At 43.2% G+C, this 24,024-nt stretch overlaps 1 protein-coding gene across 6 annotated transcripts in view; it reads left to right on the top strand.

Moving 5' to 3' along the window:
* SORT1 (sortilin 1) overlaps positions 1–24,024 on the top strand; it is a 91,076-nt gene that overhangs the window by 41,367 nt on the left and 25,685 nt on the right. For 4 of the 6 annotated variants that reach the window (XM_023232546.2, XM_023232548.2, XM_023232551.2 and 1 more), the window contains 8 exons: positions 3,326–3,428; positions 4,594–4,758; positions 8,116–8,189; positions 11,577–11,626; positions 12,623–12,753; positions 16,998–17,142; positions 18,276–18,431; positions 22,473–22,579. In XM_023232546.2, the coding sequence (XP_023088314.1) occupies positions 3,326–3,428; positions 4,594–4,758; positions 8,116–8,189; positions 11,577–11,626; positions 12,623–12,753; positions 16,998–17,142; positions 18,276–18,431; positions 22,473–22,579 (931 nt within the window). The remainder of the gene's footprint in view (positions 1–3,325; positions 3,429–4,593; positions 4,759–8,115; positions 8,190–11,576; positions 11,627–12,622; positions 12,754–16,997; positions 17,143–18,275; positions 18,432–22,472; positions 22,580–24,024) is intronic. The other 2 variants (XM_023232547.2, XM_023232549.2) reach the window with 1 other exon arrangement.

Consider the following 24,024-nt stretch of genomic DNA (forward strand, 5'->3'; position numbering starts at 1 on the left):
ACTGCAACCTCCGCCTCCCGGGGTCAAGCAATTCTCTGCCTCCGCCTCCTGAGTAGCAGGGATTACAGGCACGTGCCACTACACCCGGCTAATTTTTGTATTTTTAGTAGAGACGGAGTTTCACCTTCTTGGCCAGGCTGGTATGAACTCCTGACCTCGTGATCCACCCGCCTAAAAGTGCTGGGCATCCTAAAGTGCTGGGATTACAGGCGTGAGCCACCGCGCCCAGCCAAAAAGACTTGTTTCTAAAGCAGATGGTTTCACAGGGTTTTAATTGTTTACCTATCATTTGACGGCTGTGCCTTACTGCATTAATTATCATATGGAATTTGAAAATTAGATTTATTTATCAAAGTTGCTTCATTGATTTCCTCTTCATGATGTATGCTGATAGAAAATAAAGTGCTAGGATCAGCCTGTAATCCTAGCACTTTGGGAGGCCGAGGTGGGAGGATTGCTTGAGGCCAGGAGTTTGAGACCATACATATCTTCGTGATATGTATGCTGATAGAAAATAAAGCTACATTTAAATAAAGTATTGTGTTAATAAAATATACCCCTGGGCCCAAAGTGGCCTTGCTAGAACCCTGCTTAAGTCCCAGCAGGTTGATACTAGTTCATTTTCTCCATTTATTTAACTGACTAAAGTACTAGAGTGCTGTAGCAGGTGATTTTTTGTTTTGCTCATGCTGGTTTCTTTTTTTGAAGGGCAGGGATGTGTTTGTTGTGCCAAGTTCTTAAAAAGCAAGCAGGCTTGCCAACAGGTTTGTGGAGATTCTCTGGGGATGTCATGAAGGAGGACCGATTTGTAAGCTAGTACTAATCAGGCTGCTTCAACCCCTTTGGAAGGTTTACAGGGCTGTTGATGATATGATATATGCACTGTAGAGCTGGGAATTGTTTATGCACATCTCTTGGCCAGCTGTCAGGAAGGTAAGAGCTGATCTACTCCAAAGCCAAAGGAAGGGTAATATAGGACTCAGTTGGGTGGTGCCCAATGCTATTTCATTTATCTAGGAATTTTCTATGTGTGTATATACTTAAGGAAGGATAAAGTCATTCAGACAACTTAGACATATGTAGTTGTTTAAGCATATTATCAGGGGCCTCTACATACACACATGGATACTTCCCTTCTGTCTCCAACTTTCTCTTAGCTGATCTCTTCTGCCAGGTCATAAGCCCCCAGCAAGATAGAGGAAGGTCCCAGTTTGTAAGGGAAAAATTCCTCACAGATAATTAAAAGTTATCTCTAGTTTAGGGCTAAAGGTTCAGAGAATTGGACTATAGTTTCAATTCTGCCCTTAATTAACTAGTTGACTTTTGATAAATTGCCTTCCCTTTCAACTCCTCATCTGTGAAATGAGGGAGTTGGACAAGATGTTCACTTCAGCCCTTTATATCACTCATGGTTTTGCAATTCTTTATTTGTTGAGGCCGCTACCAAAACCTGTAACATCATTTACATCATGTATATTCAAGCTTCACTTATTGATTGGGATACATTCTGTGAAGTGCATCATTAGGTGATTTCATTATTGTGCAAACATCACAGAGTGTACTTACTCATACCTAGACAGTATAGCCTACTTCACACCGCAGCTATGTGGTATAACCTGTGGTTCCTAGGCAACAAACCCGTAGAGAATGTTACCGTACTGAATACTGTAGGCAGCTATAACACAGTGCTAAGTATTTGTATATCTAAACAGAAAAGGCATGGTAACAATATGGTGTCATAATCTTCTGGACTCACCATCATATAAATAATCCGTTGGTGACCAAAACATCTTCATGCAACATGTAGCTATATTCTATCATTGAAGACCACTACAGATTACATTTATCTGTGTGCGAAAATTTGCGGTGCACAGCTGTCTTCACTGATGGATACTTAACTTTAATGAACATTAAGATTTAGCATTGTGTATTATGTAAGAGAGCTATGCATAGTATTAAACCTGTCAGTGTTAGACAGCTATGGAATTTTTGCTTTTATTTCCCAGAATCTAAACATGGATTCAGAGACTTCTCAAAGATATTGTTGGAATGAACTTTTGGAAAAAGTTTTGAAACCCTGAAAGTTGAGATTAAGTTTGTTTGTTTTTCCTAGGTGTATTTCATGTACTGAGTGCCTTAGAGACTTGTGCCTAAGGATGGTAACTTCTAGGGGGGAAAACTTCAAGAACTTTGTACAGCTTCACTTACAGCTTTATCATAAGTACTGTGGATTAATAGATTAGTTAGAAGCCTTTGGCTGTACTTTGCATAGATCTTACCTTAAACTAACTTGAATAATAAGGGAATAGTTGATTCTGTAACTAAGTACAGAGGAATGACAGGCTTCAGGGTCAATTCAATTCAGTGTCATAGGCTCTACTTCTCAGGAATTCTGAAATTACCTTCTCTGTGCTCCCATTGGGACAGAATAACGACAGCAGTATTTTTACTGTGTGTTCATATACTGCATCATTGGGGTTTCTCAACCTTACTACTCTTGACATTTGGGGCCAGGTAATTCTTTATTATTGTGGGACTGTCCTGTGCCTTGTAGGATGTTTGGCAACATCGCTGGCCACTACCCATTTAATGCCAGTAGCGCCTCAGCCCTATGTTGTGATAATCAAAAATGTCTCCAGGACCAGGTGCAGTGGCTCATGTCTATAATCCCAGCACTTTGGGAGGCCAAGGCGGGCAGATCGCTTTGAGCTCGGGAGTTCCAGACCAGCCTGGGCAACGTGGTGAAACCCCATCTCTACTTAAAATACAAAAATTAACCAGGCGTGGTGACACAGATCTGTAATTCCAGCTACTCGGGAGGCTGAGGCTGTAGAATTGCTTGAGCCTGGGAATTGCACTGCTGAGCTGAGATTGCACCACTGAACTCTAGCCTGGGTAACAGAGTGTGATCTTGTCTCAAAGAAAGGAAAAAAAAAAGTCTGCAGACATCGCCAAAAGTTTCTTGGGGAACAGAAACACCCTGATTGAGAACTGCTGGTCTGAAGGAATATAGACCATTTTATCAGGTGGCTGTCATAAGTGGGAGGCAGTGTGCTTCCTAGAAGACCCCGAATTTCCCGCCGCTTTTGTCTCCCATTGGCTCATCCTGAGTCACTCACCAATTCCTGAACCCCCATCACTGGTGAGGTGGGGTGGAATGTTCTTTGGACTCACCAGGGCACCTCTGGAGCTAGGAATGTGACTGTTGAGGGTGAGCCGAGTCTCTCAGCATGGTTGGTGGAAAGGGAGAATGAAAGCTGGATAGGAACTCAGTAATATCCATGACCACTGTACCCTAAATTTGCCCTTTTTTTCTTCCTCTCAGTGAGGATTATGGGAAGAACTTTAAGGATATTACAAATCTCATCAATAACACCTTTATTCGGACGGAATTTGGCATGGCTATTGGTCCTGAGAACTCTGGAAAGGTGAGACTCATTCTTATATACATAAAGCTTGTGCTTGATACCACATGCAGAGCTGTCAGGTATTAGTACTGGCATAGTCCAGTGATTCACAATAATGTATTTTAGTTTAGTATTGCTATATTTGTATTTTAAAATTAAACACTTTTTTTTTTTTTTTTTAAGACAAGGTCTCACTCTGTCCCCCAGGCTGGAGTGCAGTGGTACCATCACAGCTCACTGCAGCCTTGACCTTCTAGGCTCAAGGGATCCTCCCACCTCAGTCACTTGAGTAGCTGAGACTACAGGCTCTTGTCACCACTCCCGGGTAATTTTTGTTTTTTTTTTTGTAGAGACAGGGTTTTGCTGTGTTGCCCAGGCTGGTCTTGAACTCCTGGACTCAAGCGATCCACCCCCCTCGGCCCCCTGAAGTGCTGGGATTACAGGCTTGAGCCACTGTGCCTGCCTTAAACACAATTTAATATCGGTCGTATAAGAATGGAACTCTTGGCCGGGCGCAGTGGCTCAAGCCTGTAATCCCAGCACTTTGGGAGGCCGAGACGGGCGGATCATGAGGTCAGGAGATCGAGACCATCCTGGCTAACACGGTGAAACCCCCTCTCTACTAAAAATTACAAAAAACTAGCTGGGCGACGTGGCGGGCACCTGTAGTCCCAGCTACTCGGGAGGCTGAGGCAGGAGAATGGCATAAACCCAGGAGGCGGAGCTTGCAGTGAGCTGAGACCTGGCCACTGCACTCCAGCCTCGGCGACAGAGCGAGACTCCGTCTCAAAAAAAAAAAAGAATGGAACTCTGAGCACACAGATTTATTTTTTTTGTTTCCTGTCCAAGGTGCACCAAAGCCCTTAATAATTATGCAGCAGTTGCTTAACATTCCAATGTATATACTCTATGACAACATTTTAGTCTTTTGGAAAACTAATCTCAGTTATTCAGCCTACTCTAGGCTTAAACCCATAGATACGATGTCCCAGCTCAGTTCAGGGTGTTATTTTTTGATAAGAATGAGACCCAAGGAGTAGAGTGGAGCAACTAATCGGTTTTTATAACTCTTCTTACTTCTAGAACTAAGATTTCTTAACTAATGTCTGGTGAAAATGGTGTAAGAACGCGTGTGCTTGCATAGATAGTATCATACCCTGAATCAGATCTTTCCTCTTCCTGTCAGGTGGTATTAACAGCAGAGGTGTCTGGAGGAAGTCGTGGAGGAAGAATCTTCAGATCATCAGATTTTGCGAAGAACTTTGTGCAAACAGATCTCCCTTTTCATCCCCTCACTCAGATGATGTATAGCCCTCAGAATTCTGACTATCTTTTAGCTCTCAGCACTGAAGTAAGTCCAGTTGAGGAACATGGTTTGTCTTTTGCATTTTAGAGTCTCAAATGTACTGTCTTAGAAGGATCCTTTAGGAAATGCTTTTAATATTGGACTTCTTTCTAGAGTCTCCTTATGGCATGAAGTATGTATTTTTTTTAACGATTTTTCCTATTTGGTAAAGGACACAATTTCCGTGTGCTATTCCAGGTAAGTATGATGCCTAGTTGTCATTGTAATTTTTTTAAGTGACTAAATATATGGCATTGGAGTAATGAACTAGAAAACGGTTTAATTTAACCATTCTTGTGTTACAAGGGATAAGCATAAATTGTCAAACTCCTGATGTTGTCATTGTTCCTTTTCTATGATCAGACAACATCTTTCTAATTTTTTTTCTTTTTTGTTAAGTGCCTCAGTTTATAAAACATACTGATTTCTGTCGTTGGCACTCATGTATAAATATCCAAAGTCTTAAATCCCTGCGTTCCCTACCACATTCCTATACTTTCTCCAGAAACCAGTGTGTTTCCCTAACCCTCCCACTTCTCTTCTGAAAGTTCTCTGAGGAATACATTCAGCTTCTCCTTTCCTGGAGGACCAGTCTCCTTTACTGTGGTTAAGGGCCCAAAGTGGCTGAGTTGCTAGACAATAATAATCAGAATTATACTTTACATTTTTATGGCCTTCTCTCATCAGATAGAAACACCTGAGGAACTAGTTCAAGAGGCACATCCCTTTGCCCAAACCCAGAGATAATAAATCAATGACTTCTGTTGTAGGGTGGCCAATATTTTTAACAGGCTCCCCAGCTGAGCCTGAGCACCAAAGTTTGAGAGTCATTGCTGTACTCACTGTTTTGGGGTCAGAAACAAGATCATAACTGTGAACTAGTCAGGCTGAGCAAAGGGTGACATAGGACGATGAAGGGCACTGGAAGAGAGATCTGGATTCTGGGCTTTCTGTGGGGAGATTTTTGAACAGAGGTCAGGCTGAGGGGCTCCAGGAGGGCCAAAGTTACGCTTTTTTTTTGAGACAGTTTTACTCTTCTTGCCCAGGCTGGAGTGCAGTGGTGCAATCTGGTCTCACTGCAGCCTCCACCTCCCAGGTACAAGCGATTCTCCTGCCTCAGCCTCCAGAGTAGCTGAGATTACAGGCATGTGCCACCACGCCCAGCTAATTTTTTTGTATTTTTAGTAGAGACAAGGTTTCACCATGTCGGCCAGGCTGGTCTCAAACTCCTGACCTCAGGTGATCCGCCTGCCTTGGCCTCCCAAAGTGCTGGGATTACAGGCGTGAGCCACTGTGTCTGGCCTCAGAGTTATGCATAGCAGTGGAGGCCGGGGGAAGGAAACTAGCTTGCTGGGGAGTAAGCTTCAGATCTTAGAACAATTCCTGGAAATTGGCCTCCAGCAGCTTAAGCTGAAAGCACTACAAGGGAGCAGGGAGCCCTCCCTAGGAGTGAACAGGCCCATAGAGCTCCCCTTTGACTACCGCATCTCCTTTACCAAGTGTCTCAGGGTTATTAAAACAGCACTGTCCTCAGGAAGAGACAGATACAATCTGCTTCTGTACCTGAAATGTTTTCCATTTAATGGTAAGTCTGAAGTACATATAATTGGGCTGGAGAAGAGGGACCAATTTGTACTAAAGTGCAAATAAGTGGTATCGAATTCTACCTTGTCTTTATAGGTAGAATTAGGTAAATTAGAAATGCTGGGATGTGAATATATTACCAAGGGAGAAAAAGTTAAAGGAGAATGGTGGGTGAGAATACAGGAGTACTGAACATAAATTCTGCCTAAATAAGTTACATTTAATTTCACCTAGACTAGGACATCTCTGTCCCGTCTCCGCTGAGGCCAAGCTCAGTAAGCTCACATTGCCAGTGTTATGTTATCAGTCAGGGTTTTGTTAAGTCTCTGCTACATTTCAAACTATTGGCCAATTCCTCCTTTTGAGAACTCTAATTATTTGGCTTCTGTGACATTATTCCTTTTAGTTCTTCTAGCTTTCTAGTCTTCCTTCTTAGTATCTTCCTTAACCTCCTTTCAGCCTACCCTTAAATGCCTACTCCTCATTTCACTGAGCAGTCTCTTCCACTCTTACCATTTAATTACCACCACCTATAATGTATAGGATTTTCAAATACTTATCTCTAGCCCTGGCTTTCCCCTAATGCATCATATTGCTGTCTTGCTGCCCCCTGAATATCTCTAGCTAGATGTTCCACAAGCACCTTAAATCGATTTAAAACTGAGCTTCCACCCTACTCTTCTCTCAGACCTGATCTTCTTCCCTTAATCCTTATACTAGTTAATGATATCACAATGCATCCTATACCCCAACCAGAAAACCAGAGTGACCAACTTACACGTGCACGCACACACACACACACACACATCCCCCATACCCCTACCTCTCATCCTGCCCTGGAGGAAAAGTCATCCAGTTCTGCTAGGCTAGCTTCTAAATTCTTGCAGAGCCTGTTCCTCATGGCCAGTGTTCCAGACCTCATTAGCTTTTACCGAACTAATGTGGCAGTCATTCACTGCTTTTCCTGCCTCTAGTCTGGACCCTCTGAAATCCATCTTTCCCATTCTCATCCAAGTACTCCACCTAAAAAAGTGAAATGGACTGTGTCATCCTCATCCTTAGCACACATTCCTCCTGGGAGCACCTCATATGCAATAAACCCTGGAGTCCTTACCATGGCACAGAAGGAAGGCTCTCTGTGAGCTGGCCTCACCTTTCTGCCTAGCGTTAGTTCCTCATTTGCTTACCTTGGAATTTACACTCCAGTAATGTCTGATGGCTTTTAGCTCCCTGCACACGCTGCAGGGTTTATGACCTCCTTGCCTTTGCTAATACTAGTCTCTATTTGTGCCCCAACACCTCATCTCCCTGTTTGCCTTCTTTTGGTCCCACTGCTCATCATTTAAAACTCAGTGCAGCTGTCTTCTTCAGAAAACTATCTCTGATGCAGTGTTCCTCCTCTCCCCACTTCTATACTAGACCATATTTTATAACTCTGCGTAGTGTTGAACTTTCCTCTTATCTATGCCCCTTGTTAAACTGTGAGCCCCTTCTCTCAGCAGGGAGTGTGTCTTATTCATCTTTGTATCCCCAGTGCAACATCTGGTACAGTGCCTGGCACATAGTAGGCACTTCATACACATTTGTTATTCTGAACTTTCAAGACCCCAAAAGGGCCCAGATAAACCATGTGTGCGTCTGTGGAGCTTGGGCGGCTCTGATGGAGCTTCAGTGTGTGTTTTTACTGTCCTGAATGATTGGATATGAAATATTAAAGGTCATACAAGCAACTGCACAGGATAAAGCTAGAATTTTGATAAGTCATTTATAATCTTTCAGAATGGCCTGTGGGTGTCCAAGAATTTTGGGGGAAAATGGGAAGAAATCCACAAAGCAGTATGTTTGGCCAAATGGTGAGTAACAGAAGACTCCATCTGTGCAGAGCCCTAAACCCTTCCTGATAGTGCTGCCAAAAATCACATGAATGAATATTGAGCACTTACTGTGTGCCAAGTACTCTTCAGGGTGCCATAAGGGATATCAGAGAGGGCTATGACACAGGCCTTGACCTGGAGGAGCTTCTCGTTCTGCTGGAAAAGAAGACTTAGTCTCACTTAAATGTTAGAACATAAAGTATAAAACAAGGCATGTAACTGAGTTGCTGCTGCCTGCCCAGGGTTCATTCTCTATGAATGGTGACATCAGTTAAAATACAATAAAATACAGCTTTAATTTAGGGATTTAAATACTTCTCCATGCCCAGATTCACAATTTCTTGTCTAGAGTTCCATTTCAGTTATGTAGAACATGGCAAGGAATCAGGAAGAAAGCTGAAAGAGCTTCCAGACTCCTGAAGTCACATTGTGCACCAAAACTCATTCACGTTTCTTGGAGAGATTCCCTGCCCCTCCGGGTGCCTGCTTAAAGAGGATGGAGTAGAGGGAGCTCTTACTTGGAAGTCGCGTCACCTTTGTTCTATCCTCACTGTGCTGCTAGTCAGGGGCTCAACCTTTCTGGGCTTTAGTTTTTTCCTTTTGTGAAAGGAGGCTTATTTGGAGAATGTGGGGATGGCTAAGCAAGAATTGAATTAAGAGGCTTCATGCCTCCAAAATCTGATTAGGCTCAGAATGTTGTTTAGACCTCTTTCTCCTTTCCCTTTGACTAATTTCAGCTAATTTGTGAATCACAGTTTATAGCAGATTGGTTCCAGAGGTGGGATATGTAACTGCTGCAATAAGCACGTAACAGCATTAGAATTACAGCCTGAGAGCTGGAAGGAGGTGGAATTACTCTAAAAGAACAGACAAAAACTTAGAGAATAAACAGTATGAAATTCTTTAGTGCTAGATCAAGAAAGTACACCTGCGTTAGTAACTTCTAATGGGAACACTGTGTTATAGTTTGATACAATTGATGTTCATGATCAGGACCCACAATACCAAGAGTTTCCTGTACTGTAGGAATCAAGAAAGTGTAGAATACAATTTGAAATGCGTCTACCAAGATTAATTAAAGTATTAAATATGTTGCTTAAAAAAGTAGGCCTTTTCTAGAAATGTTACTTGTTCTTGAGATAGGATATTGCTCTTCTGTCCAGGCTAGAGTACAGTCACACAGTCATGGCTTACTGCAGCCTTCACCACCTGGACTTAAGTGATCCTTCTCCCTAAGGCTTCCAAGTAACTGGGACTACAGGCACGTGCCACCATGCCTAGCTAATTTTTGTATTTTTATTTTGTGAAGATGCGGGGGGGGTCTCACTGTGTTGCCCAGGCTGATCTCAAACTTCCGCGTTCAAGCAATCCTTCCTCCTCAGAACCTCCCAAAGTACTGGGATTATAGCTATAGGCTACCATGCCTAGCCCCAGAAATGTTTTTTTAATGAGGTTTTTATAGCACCACTCTGGTACACATGCCACATTTGCTTTCATTTTACGTATTCTAATGAATTATATTTGTACCTTATACAGTTTTATCAGGAAGGAAGTAATTTTTTTTTTTTTTGAGACAGTGTCTTGCTCTGTTGCTCAGGTTGAGGTGCAGTGGTGCAATCTCGGCTCACTGCAGTCTCCACCTCCCAGGTTCAAGTGATTCTCCTGCCTCAGCCTCCTGAGTAGCTGGGATTACAGGCATGCACCACCACACCCTGTAGTAGAGATGGGGTTTCACCATGTTGGCCAAGCTGGTCTCAAACTCCTGACCTCGTGATCTGCTCACCTCAGCCTCCCAAAGTGCTGAGATTACAGGGCGTGAGCCACTGGGCCAGGCGGAAGTAATTTTTAAGATAACCAAGTTAAATTGTTTCACTCCTGATGGAACTAAAACATGTAGGTCATATGTAAGTAAGACTTCAGTAATTTTTTTTTTTTTTTTTTTTTTTAGATAAGGCCTGGCTCTGTCACCCAGGCTGGGATGTAGTGGCACGATCTCTGCTCCCTGCAGCCTCTGCCTCCTGGGCTCAAGTGATCCTCGCACTTCAGCCTTCCCAGCAGCTGGAACTACAGGCATACACCTAGCTAATTTTTGTTAAATTTTAATCATTAAAACTCATATTTAGCCACGTGCAGTGGCTCATACCCATAATCCAAGCACTTTGGGAGGCTGAGATGGAAGGATCGCTTGAGACCGGGAATTCAAGACCCGCCTAGGCAACATAGTGAGACCCCATCTCTACAAAAAATTAATAAAAAGAAAAAAAAAAAAGCCAAGCAAGGTGGTGCACTCCTGTAGTTCTCGTTACTCAAAAGAATGAGGTGGGAGGATCACTTGAGCCGAGGAGTTCGGGGCTGCAGTGAGCTGTGATTGCCCCACTGCACTCCAAATTAGGTGACAGGGCAAGACTCCATCACTTAAATAAACAAGCACAACCTTATCTTTAAAACTAAAAAGTTATTTTAAAATAGTATTTTGTTTTGTATCCTATGCAAGGTTTTTACTTTTGTAACTTTTTTTTTTTGTTTAGTGTCTAAATATGAATAACCAGCCTGCTGCTGTTTACTCACCTTTTTAGATCTCTAGTTTCTAGGAATTTACAACCTAAAGTTCTGAAAGAACATTCTCAAAACCAACACCTTTTTTTGGTTGTAATCCAGTAAGTGCCAGGAGGGTCTGAATCTAGTTCCCTGCAAACTCCCTTTCCAGGTTACATTTTAAATAATTCAACCACTGACCTAGTTGTCTATTTGAGATGGAAGAACTAAATTATTTAGCTCATACAAAGCATTGAACTAGATTCTGAAGGGAAACAGCAAAGCATAGTACCTGCCGTGAAGAAGCTAACTTATATAGTAGGAAAGGTAAGGCACATACTATGCAAGTTAGATAAGAAACAGGAGGCAAATGCATGCCAGCTGCTCTAAAACAGAGTTTCTCAACCTCAGCACTAATGACATTTTGGATCAAAGAATTCTTTATCATGGAGGACTGTCCTGTGCATCATAAATATGTAACAGCATCCCTGGCCTCTACCCACTAGATGCCAGTAACAACTCCCCCACCCACCCCCCAGTTGTGATGATCAAAAATGTCAGAGGCAAATGTGGAGAGGGTGAGTAGACCAGCATGACTGCCTGAAAGAGTTCACTTAAAGAAGTGGTAGACTATAGAGAACACGTGGGCTGGGCAGTGGGGAGCTTGACGGGCAGAGCTGTGAAAGACCAGGGCTCAGCACCTGAGAAGCGGTGCTTGTTGGTACCTGTGAATGAAGCTTGTTAGACCTGCTAGGAAGTTTGTGAGTAAGGTCAACACAGTGTTTCAGCAGTCTTAAACTATTTCTTTTCCCCATTTTTGCCTCATTGTAGGGGATCAGACAACACCATCTTCTTTACCACCTATGCAAATGGCTCCTGCAGTAAGTATATTCTAGTCCCAGAAAATAGCGTCCTGTTGTCCATTCGTGGTAGAATTTTCTGGATTGTGCAAGGTAGAAACATAAAAGATCCTTCTATTCTCCTGAAATTGTAATAGCTAAAGAAAGCTGTTAGTGATTATTAAAATCTTGAAAATAAAACCAAATTACTACACTATCCAGATCAAATAAAAATATAGGCTATACGTAGAGGCAATATTTAATATTAGCCATGTATTTATGTCAAGCAAATATTATGCTACAGACAACAGCAAATTGAAATGTATAGTTATTTCTGCAGGAAAGCATGGGTTGTGTTTGTGTTTACAGAAGCAACTGGCTTCCCAAATGATGATACAGTTTCAAAACAGAAAGCAAAATCTTTCATTTACTCATATTTCAACAGATATTTGAGCACCTGCTCATATGCTAAACACTATTCTAAGGATGGAGAGAACAAAACACCCAAGGCCTGCCTTCATGGAATGTAAATTCAAGTAGGGGTATTGGATGATAAACAAAAAACCAAAACTCAAGCTGGGCATGATGGTTGCATGCCTGTAGTCCCAGCTACTTGGGAGGCTGAGACAGCAGGCTTGCTTGAGCCCAGAAGTTCAAGGACAGCTTGGGCAATGTGGCAAGACCCCCAGCTCTTAAAAGAAAACTCAAGACAATTTAAAATAGGATAAGATAATTCTAAACTGTGCTATGAAGAAAGTAAAGCAGCATGCTGTGGCTTTGATGTTTTCATGAAACACTGTATTGAAATTAAGTAATCGCTTACCTTTCCATCGAGCATAAAATCTGAAATGTATAAAATAAAACACAAGTATGAATTTCCTAAATCTAATGCTGTATCACATTTTATGTTGTCACTTGATTAACATGCATAGTATTTAAAATGGTTTAGCTATAAAATTAAGACTGATTCTAAAACAATTGCTTTGAACTAGGCTTACCAGTAAGTGAAATTTTAATTAATATTTTGTCTTGTTTAAGAAGCTGACCTTGGGGCTCTGGAATTATGGAGAACTTCAGACTTGGGAAAAAGCTTCAAAACTATTGGCGTGAAAATCTACTCATTTGGTCTTGGGGGACGTTTCCTTTTTGCCTCTGTGATGGCTGATAAGGTAGGTATTGCCCTGTTCCCTTTGGGGTCTGATATTTCTGCAAATATCTCTCCTATAGATTCTCTTTATCACTTGGCACTGACAGAGTTTCTTGTCTTCTTGCTATATTTAGTGCCACTGTGAGTGTTAGGGGTGATTCTTTTTGCAGAGGCTGATTGAATCTGATAGGCTACTCTACACTTTGGCCTTCTGTCACCACGTGAATTCTGGTATCTTTTCTGGGATTTTCTTTTTTTTTTTTTTTTTTTTCTTGAAGCAGAGTCTTGCTCTGTTGCCCAGACTGGAGTGCAGTGATGCGATCTCGGCTCACTGCAACCTCCGCCTCCCACATTAAAGCAATTCACCTGCCTCAACCTCTCAAGTAAGTGGAACTAAAGGTATGTGCCACCACACTGGGATAATTTTTGTATTTTTAGTAGAGATGGGATTTCGCCATGTTGGCCAGGCTTGTCTTGAACTCCTGAGCTCAGGTGATCCCCCGACCTTGGCCTCCCAAAGCGCTGGGATTATAGGCATGAGCCACCGTGCCTGGCCAGGATATTTTGATCCAGGGTTTGGGCATTACTCAGACGTGGACATCTGTAGAAAGCAATCTCTTGTTCATTATCTAAAAATAAAGATACAATTGGGTAACATGAATTTATTGAGTGCCTACTATATGCCAGGTACTATTCTAAGTTCCAGGAATATGGCAGTGAACAAAACAGATAAATTTCCTGCTCTCAGAACTTATATTTAAGGGGGAAAATAAATACTCAAAAAATAAATATGAAGGCTGGGGGTGATGGCTCATGCCTGTAACTTCAGGACTTTGGGAGGCTGAGGCAGGTGGATCCCTTGAGGCCAGGAGTTCAAGACCAGCCTGGGCAACATGACAAAACCCTGTCTCTACAAAAAATAGGAAAATTAGCCGGGCATGGTGGCGTGTGCCTGTAGTCTCAGCTACTTGGGAGGCTGAGGCGGGAGTATCGCCTGAGCCTGGGGAGGTTGAGGCTGCAGTGAGCTGTGATCATGCCACTGCACTCCAGCCTGGGTGACAGTACAAGACCCTGTCTCATAAATAAATATAAATGTGTGTGTGTGTGTGTGTGTGTGTGTGTGTGTGTGTGTGTGTGTGTATCAGGTAATAATTAAAGCCGTGAAGAAATCTAAAACAGTAAGAAAACAGAAAGTGTCAAGAGTCAGTGCTCTTTTAGACAGGGTGTTTAGGATGGGCTCTCTGAGACCTAAGTGAAACAAGGACATGACCATGTGGCCGTCTCCGAGGAGAGTAGGATGAGGCACAGCCAATGTGGAGACCCTCAGGCTGGAGCATGCCCAGTCAATCCAAGCAAAGGGGGGAAGGGCAGTATGGAGGAAGCACAGAGAATAACAATCCAAAGTGGGGCCAGAGGGGGCTTGACCAGACCTTATGCAGCCTTCGCAGGTCACAGTTAGGATGTGGGCCTTACTCTTCCTGTGTTGGGAACTATGAGAGGGTTGTGAGCAGGGGAATGCTGGGATTTGGCTTCTCTTTTGAAGAATAGGTGTGCGCAGAACAGCCTGACAGGGGCACGCGCGGAAGCAGCGGGAGTGCCGGGAGCTCTCTCAGGAGTCCAAGCTGGGGAGGTGGTAGCTTGGCCAGGTGCTTGGCAGTGGGTGAGAGGGCAGGTGGTGAGACTGTGGATCTATTTTTAAACATTGCTAATAGGACTTGCTGATGGATTTGATGTGGGTTGTGAGAGAATGAGCAGAATCAAGGGTACCTTTAAGAGTTTTTAGGCCGGGCACGGTGGGAGGCCGAGGCGGGCGGATCATGAGGTCAGGAGATCGAGACCATCCTGGCTAACACGGTGAAACCTCGTCTCTACTAAAAAAAAAAATACAAAAAACTAGCCGGGCAAGGTGGCGGGTGCCTATAGTCCCAGCTACTCGGGAGGCTGAGGCAGGAGAATGGCGTGAACCCGGGAGGCGGAGCTTGCAGTGAGCTGAGATCCGGCCACTGCACTCCAGCCTGGGTAACAGAGCAAGACTCTGTCTCCAAAAAAAAAAAAAAAAAAAGAGTTTTTATCCTGAGCACCTGAGTGGTGGTGCCATTTTCTAGGATGGCAAAGACTGCAGGAGGAGCAGGTTGTGGGAGAAAAATCAATAATTCAGTTTTGGGCCAGGCATGGTGGCTCATGCCTGTAATCCCAGCCCTTTAGGAGGCCAAGGCGGGCAGATCACTGAAGTCAGGAGTTTGAGAGCAGCCTGGCCAACATGGTGAAACCCTGTCTGTACTGAAAAATACAAAAAATTAGCCAGGTGTGGTGGCACATGCCTGTAATCCCAGGTACTCGGGAGGCTCAAGCATGAGAATCACTTGAACTCTGGAGGGAGAGGTTGCAGTGAGCCAAGATCATGCCACTGCACTCCGGCCTGGGCAACAGAGTGAGACTCTGTCTCAAAAAAACAAAAAAAAAAAGCATTCAGTTCTGCATATGAGACACCTATTAGATATCTGAATGGAGATGTCAAGTGAGCATCTGGGTATATGAATCTCCCTAATTGCTATGATATTTGAAGCCATGTGACTAGATGATATCTTCTGGAGGAGTAAGTAGGTAGCAAAGAGGTGAGAGGACTGAGCAAGCCCTGAAGCACCACACAACAGAAAGTTGGAAAGAGAAGAATCCAGCAGAGAAGACTGAAAGGGAGGAACAAGGGAGGGAAAGGGAAATCAGGACCATTGCGTTAGGTGCATTTTGAGAATAATCCACTGGAGTTGGCGAAGTGGAGGTTGTTGGTGGCTTTCACAAAAGCACTTCATTGGAAGTTAACAGGCTGATTGGAGTGACTTCAGTGAGAACCACAAATGAAGAAGTAGGCAATAAGTACAGATAACTCTCCCGAGCCATTTTGTAATATCCTCCCAACAACCGTGTGAGCTAATAGTATTATCTCGGTTTTATAGGTGAGGAAATTGAGTAACTTACCTAGGGTCAACAATAGTGCAATCCTGCTGGAAATCAGACTCAAATTCCAGAGGTAGCCTCCTATGCTGTACTGCATATATGGTATAATTCTGTCTACAGAATTAAAATTTTGCAATGTACTTTTGAACTCTGGTTTCTACCTACAGCAATGAGAATAAGATTCAACGTAATGAGACATCTTGGTATAAGTTGAATAAGTTAAATGTACTTATCACTGAACTTTAGAGAGTATTTAACCTAAGGCAACATTGACATTAATTCTCATGCCCAGGCTAACTGTATCTAGTAGCGATTTTAAGCTATTTATCAGAGAGTTAAGTTTTAATTGCTTTCTTAACAGACTCCTTTCGCCAGCCAAATACTCCCTGATCAGTTTCCTTATAGTAATTTCTGACTCTCGTTGGCCTCTTTCCAGCCCATGCCTGTTCCTTCATCCTGGCTATTCTGAGAGACTTCCTTAGAGAGAAAGCGTGTTACATCTTGACTTCCCTTGTGATCTCCCAAATATGGGTTTCATCTCTATTTTCTAGACCCTTAATTATATAATTCTTTAAATTATGCAAGGACTGTATGAAAGGGACCAAACTTTTATGCAGTAGTCATCACTTTAAGAATTATCCGGCCGGGCGCTGTGGCTCACGCCTGTAATCCCAGCACTTTGGAAGGCCAAGGCAGGCAGATCACGAGGTCAGGAGATCGAGACCATCCTGGCTAACACAGTGAAACCCAGTCTCTACTAAAAATACAAAAAATTAGCCGGGCGCGGTGGTGGGCACCTGTAGTCCCAGCTACTCGGGAGGCTGAGGCAGGAGAATGGCATGAACCCGGGAAGCAGAGCTTGCAGTGAGGCGAGATCGTGCCACTGTACTCCAGCCTGGGCGATAGAGCGAGACTCCGTCTCAAAAAAAAAAAAAAAGAATTATCTGAGTGAGTGTATGCAAATGACTATAAAGCCAACCTAAAGATGTTCCCATCAAATCCTTAGCTCTACTGAAGGAGATGGACTATCAGAGACCAAGACTATACTGTCTTACAGGGCCTCATCAGAATGAAGAATTCAAAGAGAAAGCCAAGATAGCCTTACTTAAAATAGAATGGATTGTTCCTTTACCTAGAACTTTGCTAGAGGCTAGAAATTGCTTTGGTAATTGGTACTATGACCTTTCATTCATAGCAATTGTACCCAGTGGAGAAATGGATAATAGTAATTATTTAAAACATTCTTATTCATGTCCCTGCACATGGCATCTTGGCTGAAATTAGAAAGATAAATACTGACATGTGTTCTAGGATACAACAAGAAGGATCCACGTTTCAACAGATCAAGGGGACACGTGGAGCATGGCCCAGCTCCCCTCTGTGGGACAGGAACAGTTCTATTCTATTCTGGCAGCAAATGATGACATGGTATTCATGCATGTAGATGAACCTGGAGGTAAGAGCTTTTTAGTGGCTTACCCTTAAAAGCATAAGATGTAAGCTTTGAGCAGCTTTTCTTTTTACATGTCGAGTTTCCTCTTACCCCTAGAAATTTATTAGTGCCTTACTGATTATTCTGTCCTAGAGATAATCTGTAGCCCCTGTTAAAAATGCCACTTGTTTTCGTACTCTAAGGTAGCTTGTGTATATGTTCAGGTGTTCTAGAGCAGAGCTGCTCAAAGAATGGTCAGCAGACTGGTACTGATTTACAAACTCTCTGTTACCAGGTAAGTATAGAAATTGAGAGCAAGAGTTTGGAAACTCTTCTAGCCTTTCAACAAAGCAATTTTATGTCTGTTGGATCTAATGATAAAAAATTAGGGGCTTATGGCCAGGTGTGGTGGCTCATGCCTGTAATCCCAGCACTTTGGGAGGCTGAGGCAGGCAGATCACGAGGTCAGGAGATCGAGACCATCCTGGCTAACACGGTGAAACCCCATCTCTACTTTAAAAAATACCAGAAATTAGCCGGGCATGGTGGTGGGCTCCTATAGTCCCAGCTACTCAGGAGGCTAAGGCAGGAGAATGGCATGAACCCAGGAGGCAGAGGTTGCAGTGAGCGGAGATTGCGCCACTGCACTCCAGCCTGGGCAACAGAGTGAGACTCTCTCAAAAAAGAAAATTAGGGGCTTATATTTTGTTTGCCTTTTCATTTTCTACTGATTAGTTTTTATTATGTTTTACAAAAGCATCAGTTTGTGACATATTGGAAATCTTACAAATTGATCCTTCACTACAGATAGTTTGAGAAGCATTGTTCTTGAGTGTAAAGATTTAAAAAGTGTAAACTAAACACAGGGCCTTTCCCACCAAAATATATCTGGGAAGAGTTTTTCTGTAGCATCTGATTAATTTATTTAACAAACTCAGCATCTGCCATATTCCAGACACTAAGCTGGGTACTAGAATTAAAGATGGGCATAAAAATCTTGAGTATCAAACCTTGATTAATTCTCAGGTCTGAGTCTTCATCGTGAAGAGACACAGTTAGCTACTGTGTTTGGTCAGACAATCGTGTGTGGTTAGACTATTGTTTTTCTCTTTGGTTCCACCCAAGACTTAGTATTTTTGTTTGTTTGCCTATTTCAGACACTGGGTTTGGCACAATCTTTACCTCAGATGATCGAGGCATTGTCTATTCCAAGTCTTTAGACCGACATCTCTATACTACCACAGGCGGAGAGACGGACTTTACCAATGTGACCTCCCTCCGCGGCGTCTACATAACAAGCGTGCTCTCTGAAGGTGAGTCTCGGCATCGCGGTGGTGCGCCATGCCTTCAGTTGCATGTGGTAGGACTTGAGGCTTCGGGGAACCTGTCCTCTAGTAGTGTTGCTTGCCAAGCCAACAAGCCTACCCATGTACACTTTTTTGTTTCCTTTTTTTTATTTTGGCAACATATGTATAACAAAATTTGCAGTTTTTAACATTGTATAGGGTACAATTCAGTAGCATTAAGCACAGTCACAATGTTGTACAACCATCACCCCTATTTCCAGAGCTTTTTCATCATCCCAAATAGAAATTGCACCAGGTGCACAACCACTCCTCGTCCCCAGCCAGTCGTCCAGCTCTGGTAACCAACATTCTATTTTATGTCTCAATGAATTTGCCTATTCTAGGTAGCTCATGTAAGCAGAATCATACACTATTGGTTGTATGTCTGGCTTCTTTCACTTTGCATATTGTGTCAAAGTTCAGCCATATTGCAGCATGTTTTAGAATTTCACTTATTGTTTTTTAAGGCTAGAATAGATATATTCCTTTGTTTGAATATAGCACCTTTTGTTTTTTTTTGTTTTTTTTTTTTTTGGAGATGGAGTCTTGCTCTATTGCCCAGACCAGAGTGCAGTGGCGTGATCTCAGCTCATTGCAACCTCAGTCTCCCAAGTTCAAGCAATTCTCATGCCTCAGCCTCCCAAGTAGCTGGGATTACAGGTGTGTGCCACCACACCCAGCTAATTGTTGTATTTTTAGTAGAGATGGGGTTTCACCATGTTGAGCAGGCTGGTCTCGAACTCCTGACCTCAGGTGATCTGCCTGCCTTGGCCTCCCAAAGTGCTGGGATTCCAGGCATGAACCTCTGTGCCCAGCCTATTTTTCATTCCTCCATTGATGGACACTTAGGCTATTTCCATTTTCAGCTCTTATGAATACGGAATGCTGCCATGAACATTGTTATACATGTAACTGTTTAAGTCAATGCTTTCAATTCCTTTGGGGATATATGTAGGAGTGAAATAGCAAGATCACATGATAATTCCATTTTTCTCTTTCGGAGGAAATACCAATGGGTTTTCCACATGGTTGTACCATTTTACATGCAATACAAAAGTATTCCAATTTCTCTACTTCATTGCAAACATTATATTCTGTTATTTTTGTAACAGCAATCCTAATGGGAGTGAAGTAGTATCTCGTTTATCGTTTTGATTTGCATTTCTCTAATGACTAATGATGTTGAACAACTTTTTATGTGCTTGTTGGCCGTGTGAATATCTTCTTTGAAGAAGCTTCTGTTTGAGTCCTATGAACGGCAGTGATTTTTAAAGTTGTGTTCACTGATGCTCCTCTGGTGCTTATGACAATTTTTGCACATAGTAGATGTTCAGTAATACTTGCTGAATGAGCCTGTGAATAAACGACTGAACAGCCTCGCGCTCAAAACCATACAGTGAACACACTTTAAAAACATTTAAGACTGAGCCTGAAGTATGATAGGCAGGAATGGGGAGGGAAGGGCATTTTCAGCTGAAGGAACTACACATGCAAAGTATCAGAGTCACAGGAGGGTTTGGCCTGGTGGTGGTGGTGAGACATTGGGTGATGCCAGGGGAGGAGGGATCAGGAGGAGAGTCTAGCAGGGACAGACCAAGCCCATGCAAATTCTGGCTCCCTGTTTTAAATAAGTTATGGTACATAGAACTAGGAGTGAGAAGAGCAACGGCAAGTAGAAAAGAAGATGTTTTGAGTCTGTGTTGCTTAGGTTATAAAATGAGTCTTCTGTATTGGGAGATGTAGGCCTACGAAAATAAGCCTGAATTTGACCCACTTCCTGCTCTTCCTCTTGTTAAGGGTGCATAGCGATAGCCAACCAGGGTTCTTGTGTTCTACTCATTGGCTCTACACAGCTCACCTTTCCTTAGGCCAGTTATACAAATAAACACATTAGTCTCAAGTACAAAGACTCTTAAAGTGTCATTTTATTTATTTATTTTTCGGTAGGAGGTAGGGGCTGTTTTTATTTTGTAAAGTCCTGGCAGTGGCCTACAAGGTCCTGGAGATGTGGCTCCTGGTTTCCTGCCTGACTCACCTCCAGCTCTTCTCTTTCCATCTGCCCTACTCTCATCACACTGTCCACCTGGCGGTTCTTAACACACCAGGTACACATGCACATGCACGGATTAGAGTTTGCACAGACAGTTCCCTCTGTTTCTCCAGATACCTGCAAGGCTGGTATGTCTGTACTCATGTATTACTTTTTGAATGAGACCTTCCCTGACTATCCTATTTTAAATTTCAGTTTGCCCTCCCCTCCTCACACACACACTATCAATCCACCTTTAGCTGCGCAAGTTTTTTCCATAGTGCTTATTTTCTAGCATACTACATAATTTACTTATTTACTATGTCTGGTGCTTGTCTGGCCCTACTGGAATGTATTTTTCACAATATATTTTTTGTCTATTTTGTTCACTGATATATTCCCAAAGGCTTACAAGTTTTCACACTGGTCACAGTGGCTCATGCCTGTAATCCTAGCACTTTGGGAGACCAAAGTGAGCGGATCACTTGAGGTCAGGAATTTGAGACCAGCCTGGCCAATATGGTGAAACCCCATCTGTACTAAAAATACAAATTAGCTGGGCCTGGTGGCACACACCTGTATTCCCAGCTACTCGGGAGGCCGAGGCAGGAGAATTGCTTGAACTTGGGACACAGAGGTTGCAGTGAGCCGAGATGGTGCCACTGCACTCCAGCCTGAGTGATAGAGCAAGACTCTGTCTCAGAAAAAAAAGAATTTTCACGTAGTAGGCACTCAGTAAATGTTTGTTGAATAAACTAATTCTCCTTCATTTGCTTTCTCATTTGCTTTTTCTTAGAAAACTCAAAGGAGCCCAGGCACAGTGGCTCACGCCTGTAATCCCAACGCTTTGGGAGGCCAAGGCGGGGGGATCACCTGAGGTCGGAAGTTAACCAGCCTGACCAAGATGGTGAAATCCCATCTCTACTAAAAATACCAAACATTAGCCGGGTGGCAGGTGCCTGTAATCCCAGCTACTCGAGAGGCTGAAGCAGGAGAATTGCTTGAACCCAGGAGGTGGAGGTTGCAGTGAGCTGAGATCCCGCCGTTGCACTCCAGCCTGGGCAACAAGAGTGAAACTCTGTCTCAATAAATAAATAAACAAATAAATAGGAAAACTCAAAGGATATTGTCTCTGAATTTAAAACCTGCAACAGTTTATATCATTGAAAATAAGAATGGGGAAGAGACAAGGGAAAAAAGAAAGGTGTAAGAAAAATAGGATATGGAGTAGTGGAGAGACAATAATTCAGAGTTATTAACCTGGAACTATGCACACTTATTGAATCTCAAGAGTTCCTGAAACAAGCCTAGTGTCATGGCCTTGTCTGAATAAAGGTTAGGATGCCTTCTATGGTAGACTTTACTTCCCAGGCAAGCAAACAGGGAAGGAGAATGGACATCAGCCTGTTCATGTTGGTAAGGAGTTAAAAGGTATCTTTTTCAAAGAATATCAGTCCTAGATAATTTGTGGAATTAGTTGGGTCCTGTTCAGGTGGGACACCTTCTTCAAATATGTTTTTTTTTTTTTTTTGAAACAGTTTCACTCTCGTTGCTCCGGCTGGAGTGCAATGGCGTGATCTTGGCTCTCTGCAACCTCCACCTCCTGGGTTCAAGTGATTCTCCTGTCCCAGCCTCCCGAGTAGTTGGGATAACAGGCCCCCGCCACCATGCCTGGCTAACTTTTTGTATTTTTGGTAGAGTTGGGGTTTCACCATTTTGGCCAGGCTGGTCTCAAACTCCCGACCTCAGGTGATCCCAAAGTGTTGGGATTACAGGTGTGAGCCACTGCACCTGGCCTCAAATATCATATTTAAAGTGCTGCTTCATTACTCACCAACAATGAGCTGTTTTGTGAGGTGTTACAAGCTTGTCGGACTCCAGGGGCTATACGGTCTCAGGAGAGAGTTATGCAATGATAAACTGAATCTAATTAGGTACTTCCAGTGTATCAGGCTTAATGTCCTTCTCTTCCCATTCAGATAATTCTATCCAGACCATGATCACTTTTGACCAAGGAGGAAGGTGGAAGCACCTGAGGAAGCCTGAAAACAGTGAATGTGATGCTACAGCAAAAAACAAGAATGAGGTTTGTCTACTCTAATGTGTGCAGAGCACAGCAGCCTTTCCATTTTGCTCTGATCCATGCCAGGCTTTTGGATGATGAAGTTTCATACTTGATTAGTGTCCTCAGAATAAGATGGAAAGTTTGAGATGAGAGTAATGAAATTAACTTAGAATTTGGGAAGTAAGAACTGAGGAAAGGTCAAAATACTATGGATTATTTGTCTTTTAAAGAACAAAACTGAGGGCTAACAATTTGTGGTTCACTAAACTGCTGAATTAAAACAATGGCCAGAGGGGCTGGTGATTAGTTAGGGCTCAGCATGGTAGCTGGGAGACTTTAGAGATTCTGCAAGAAGCCACAGCTCAGCCACTCATAAACAGTGCACAGTCTTGCTCGTCGGAAACAAGAGGAAGAGGATCTGGCCTTCTTTTCCCTCTGCCTAGGCTCCCATAGCCAGTGGGTGGTGACCTGCTTAGTGCACAGGGACGCAAGGCAGGCCTCCTTGCAGAGAGGTTGGGAACCGGAACTACACACGTGTCACTCCAGGAGATCCAAAGCCAGGAGTGACAGGCAGGCAAGGAAAAAGGGGAAAAAAAATAAGTTTTTATCTGACTCTCACAGAATGAGAGCTTGGGGGACAGCTGGAGTTTCCTTCAGAAATTGAAGTACCAGTAATTCCCAAACCCTCCTTAGTATCCCTATCACTGACATACACTTTGCTTTTCTAGGTGGGGTTTTCTGTTTTAAGAGCCTTAAATGGTGAGAGAAAGTGTGCCTGCCTACACCACCTCAACACATTCTCCTCCTTTACACTCGCAAGCACTGTTGCATCTACCCGACCTTCTGACCCCTGTTTCCCATCTGTCTGCCTTGGCCCTGCCCAGCCGCTGCCCTCCTCGCCTTAAGCCTGGGCAGGTTCAGTGGCCTGTGTGTTTGCCTTGCTGCCTGCAGGCTCCGCATGCCTCTCCCTGCCCAGTGCTCATTGTGGCTCTCTTGGCCTATGAATGGCCTCTGTCCCTGACCTGGTGAGTGAACGTTCTCTCCTGGTGGGCCCTCTGCCGCCTTTTCATTGTCATTGCTCACCTTATCCCTGACACACCCTTGTAACCCCCTGCCATTCCCTGAACACCCACACTATTCCTGGGGGAAGTTGGGCCTGTCTCCCCCAACCCCAGTTGACTAGGATTAGTGGAAATCCTAACCACCCTCAGTGACCATCCAGTTAGAACTAATCATTCCTCTTCATTTCATTAATAGTTTGCTTGAACCTCTTCTTTTTTAAAACATAGTAGTAAAATATACATAATACAATGTTTATTATCATTTTAGCCATTTTGAACCTTTTTTAGAGCACTAACTTTCTTTTTTTTTTTTTTTTTTTTTTTGGGGGCGGAGTCTCGCTCTGTGGCCCAGGCTGGAGTGCAGTGGCCGGATCTCAGCTCACTGCAAGCTCCGCCTCCCGGGTT

The sequence above is a fragment of the Piliocolobus tephrosceles genome, chromosome 1, assembly GCF_002776525.5.
Source record: "Piliocolobus tephrosceles isolate RC106 chromosome 1, ASM277652v3, whole genome shotgun sequence".
Taxonomy (NCBI): Eukaryota; Metazoa; Chordata; class Mammalia; order Primates; family Cercopithecidae; genus Piliocolobus; species Piliocolobus tephrosceles.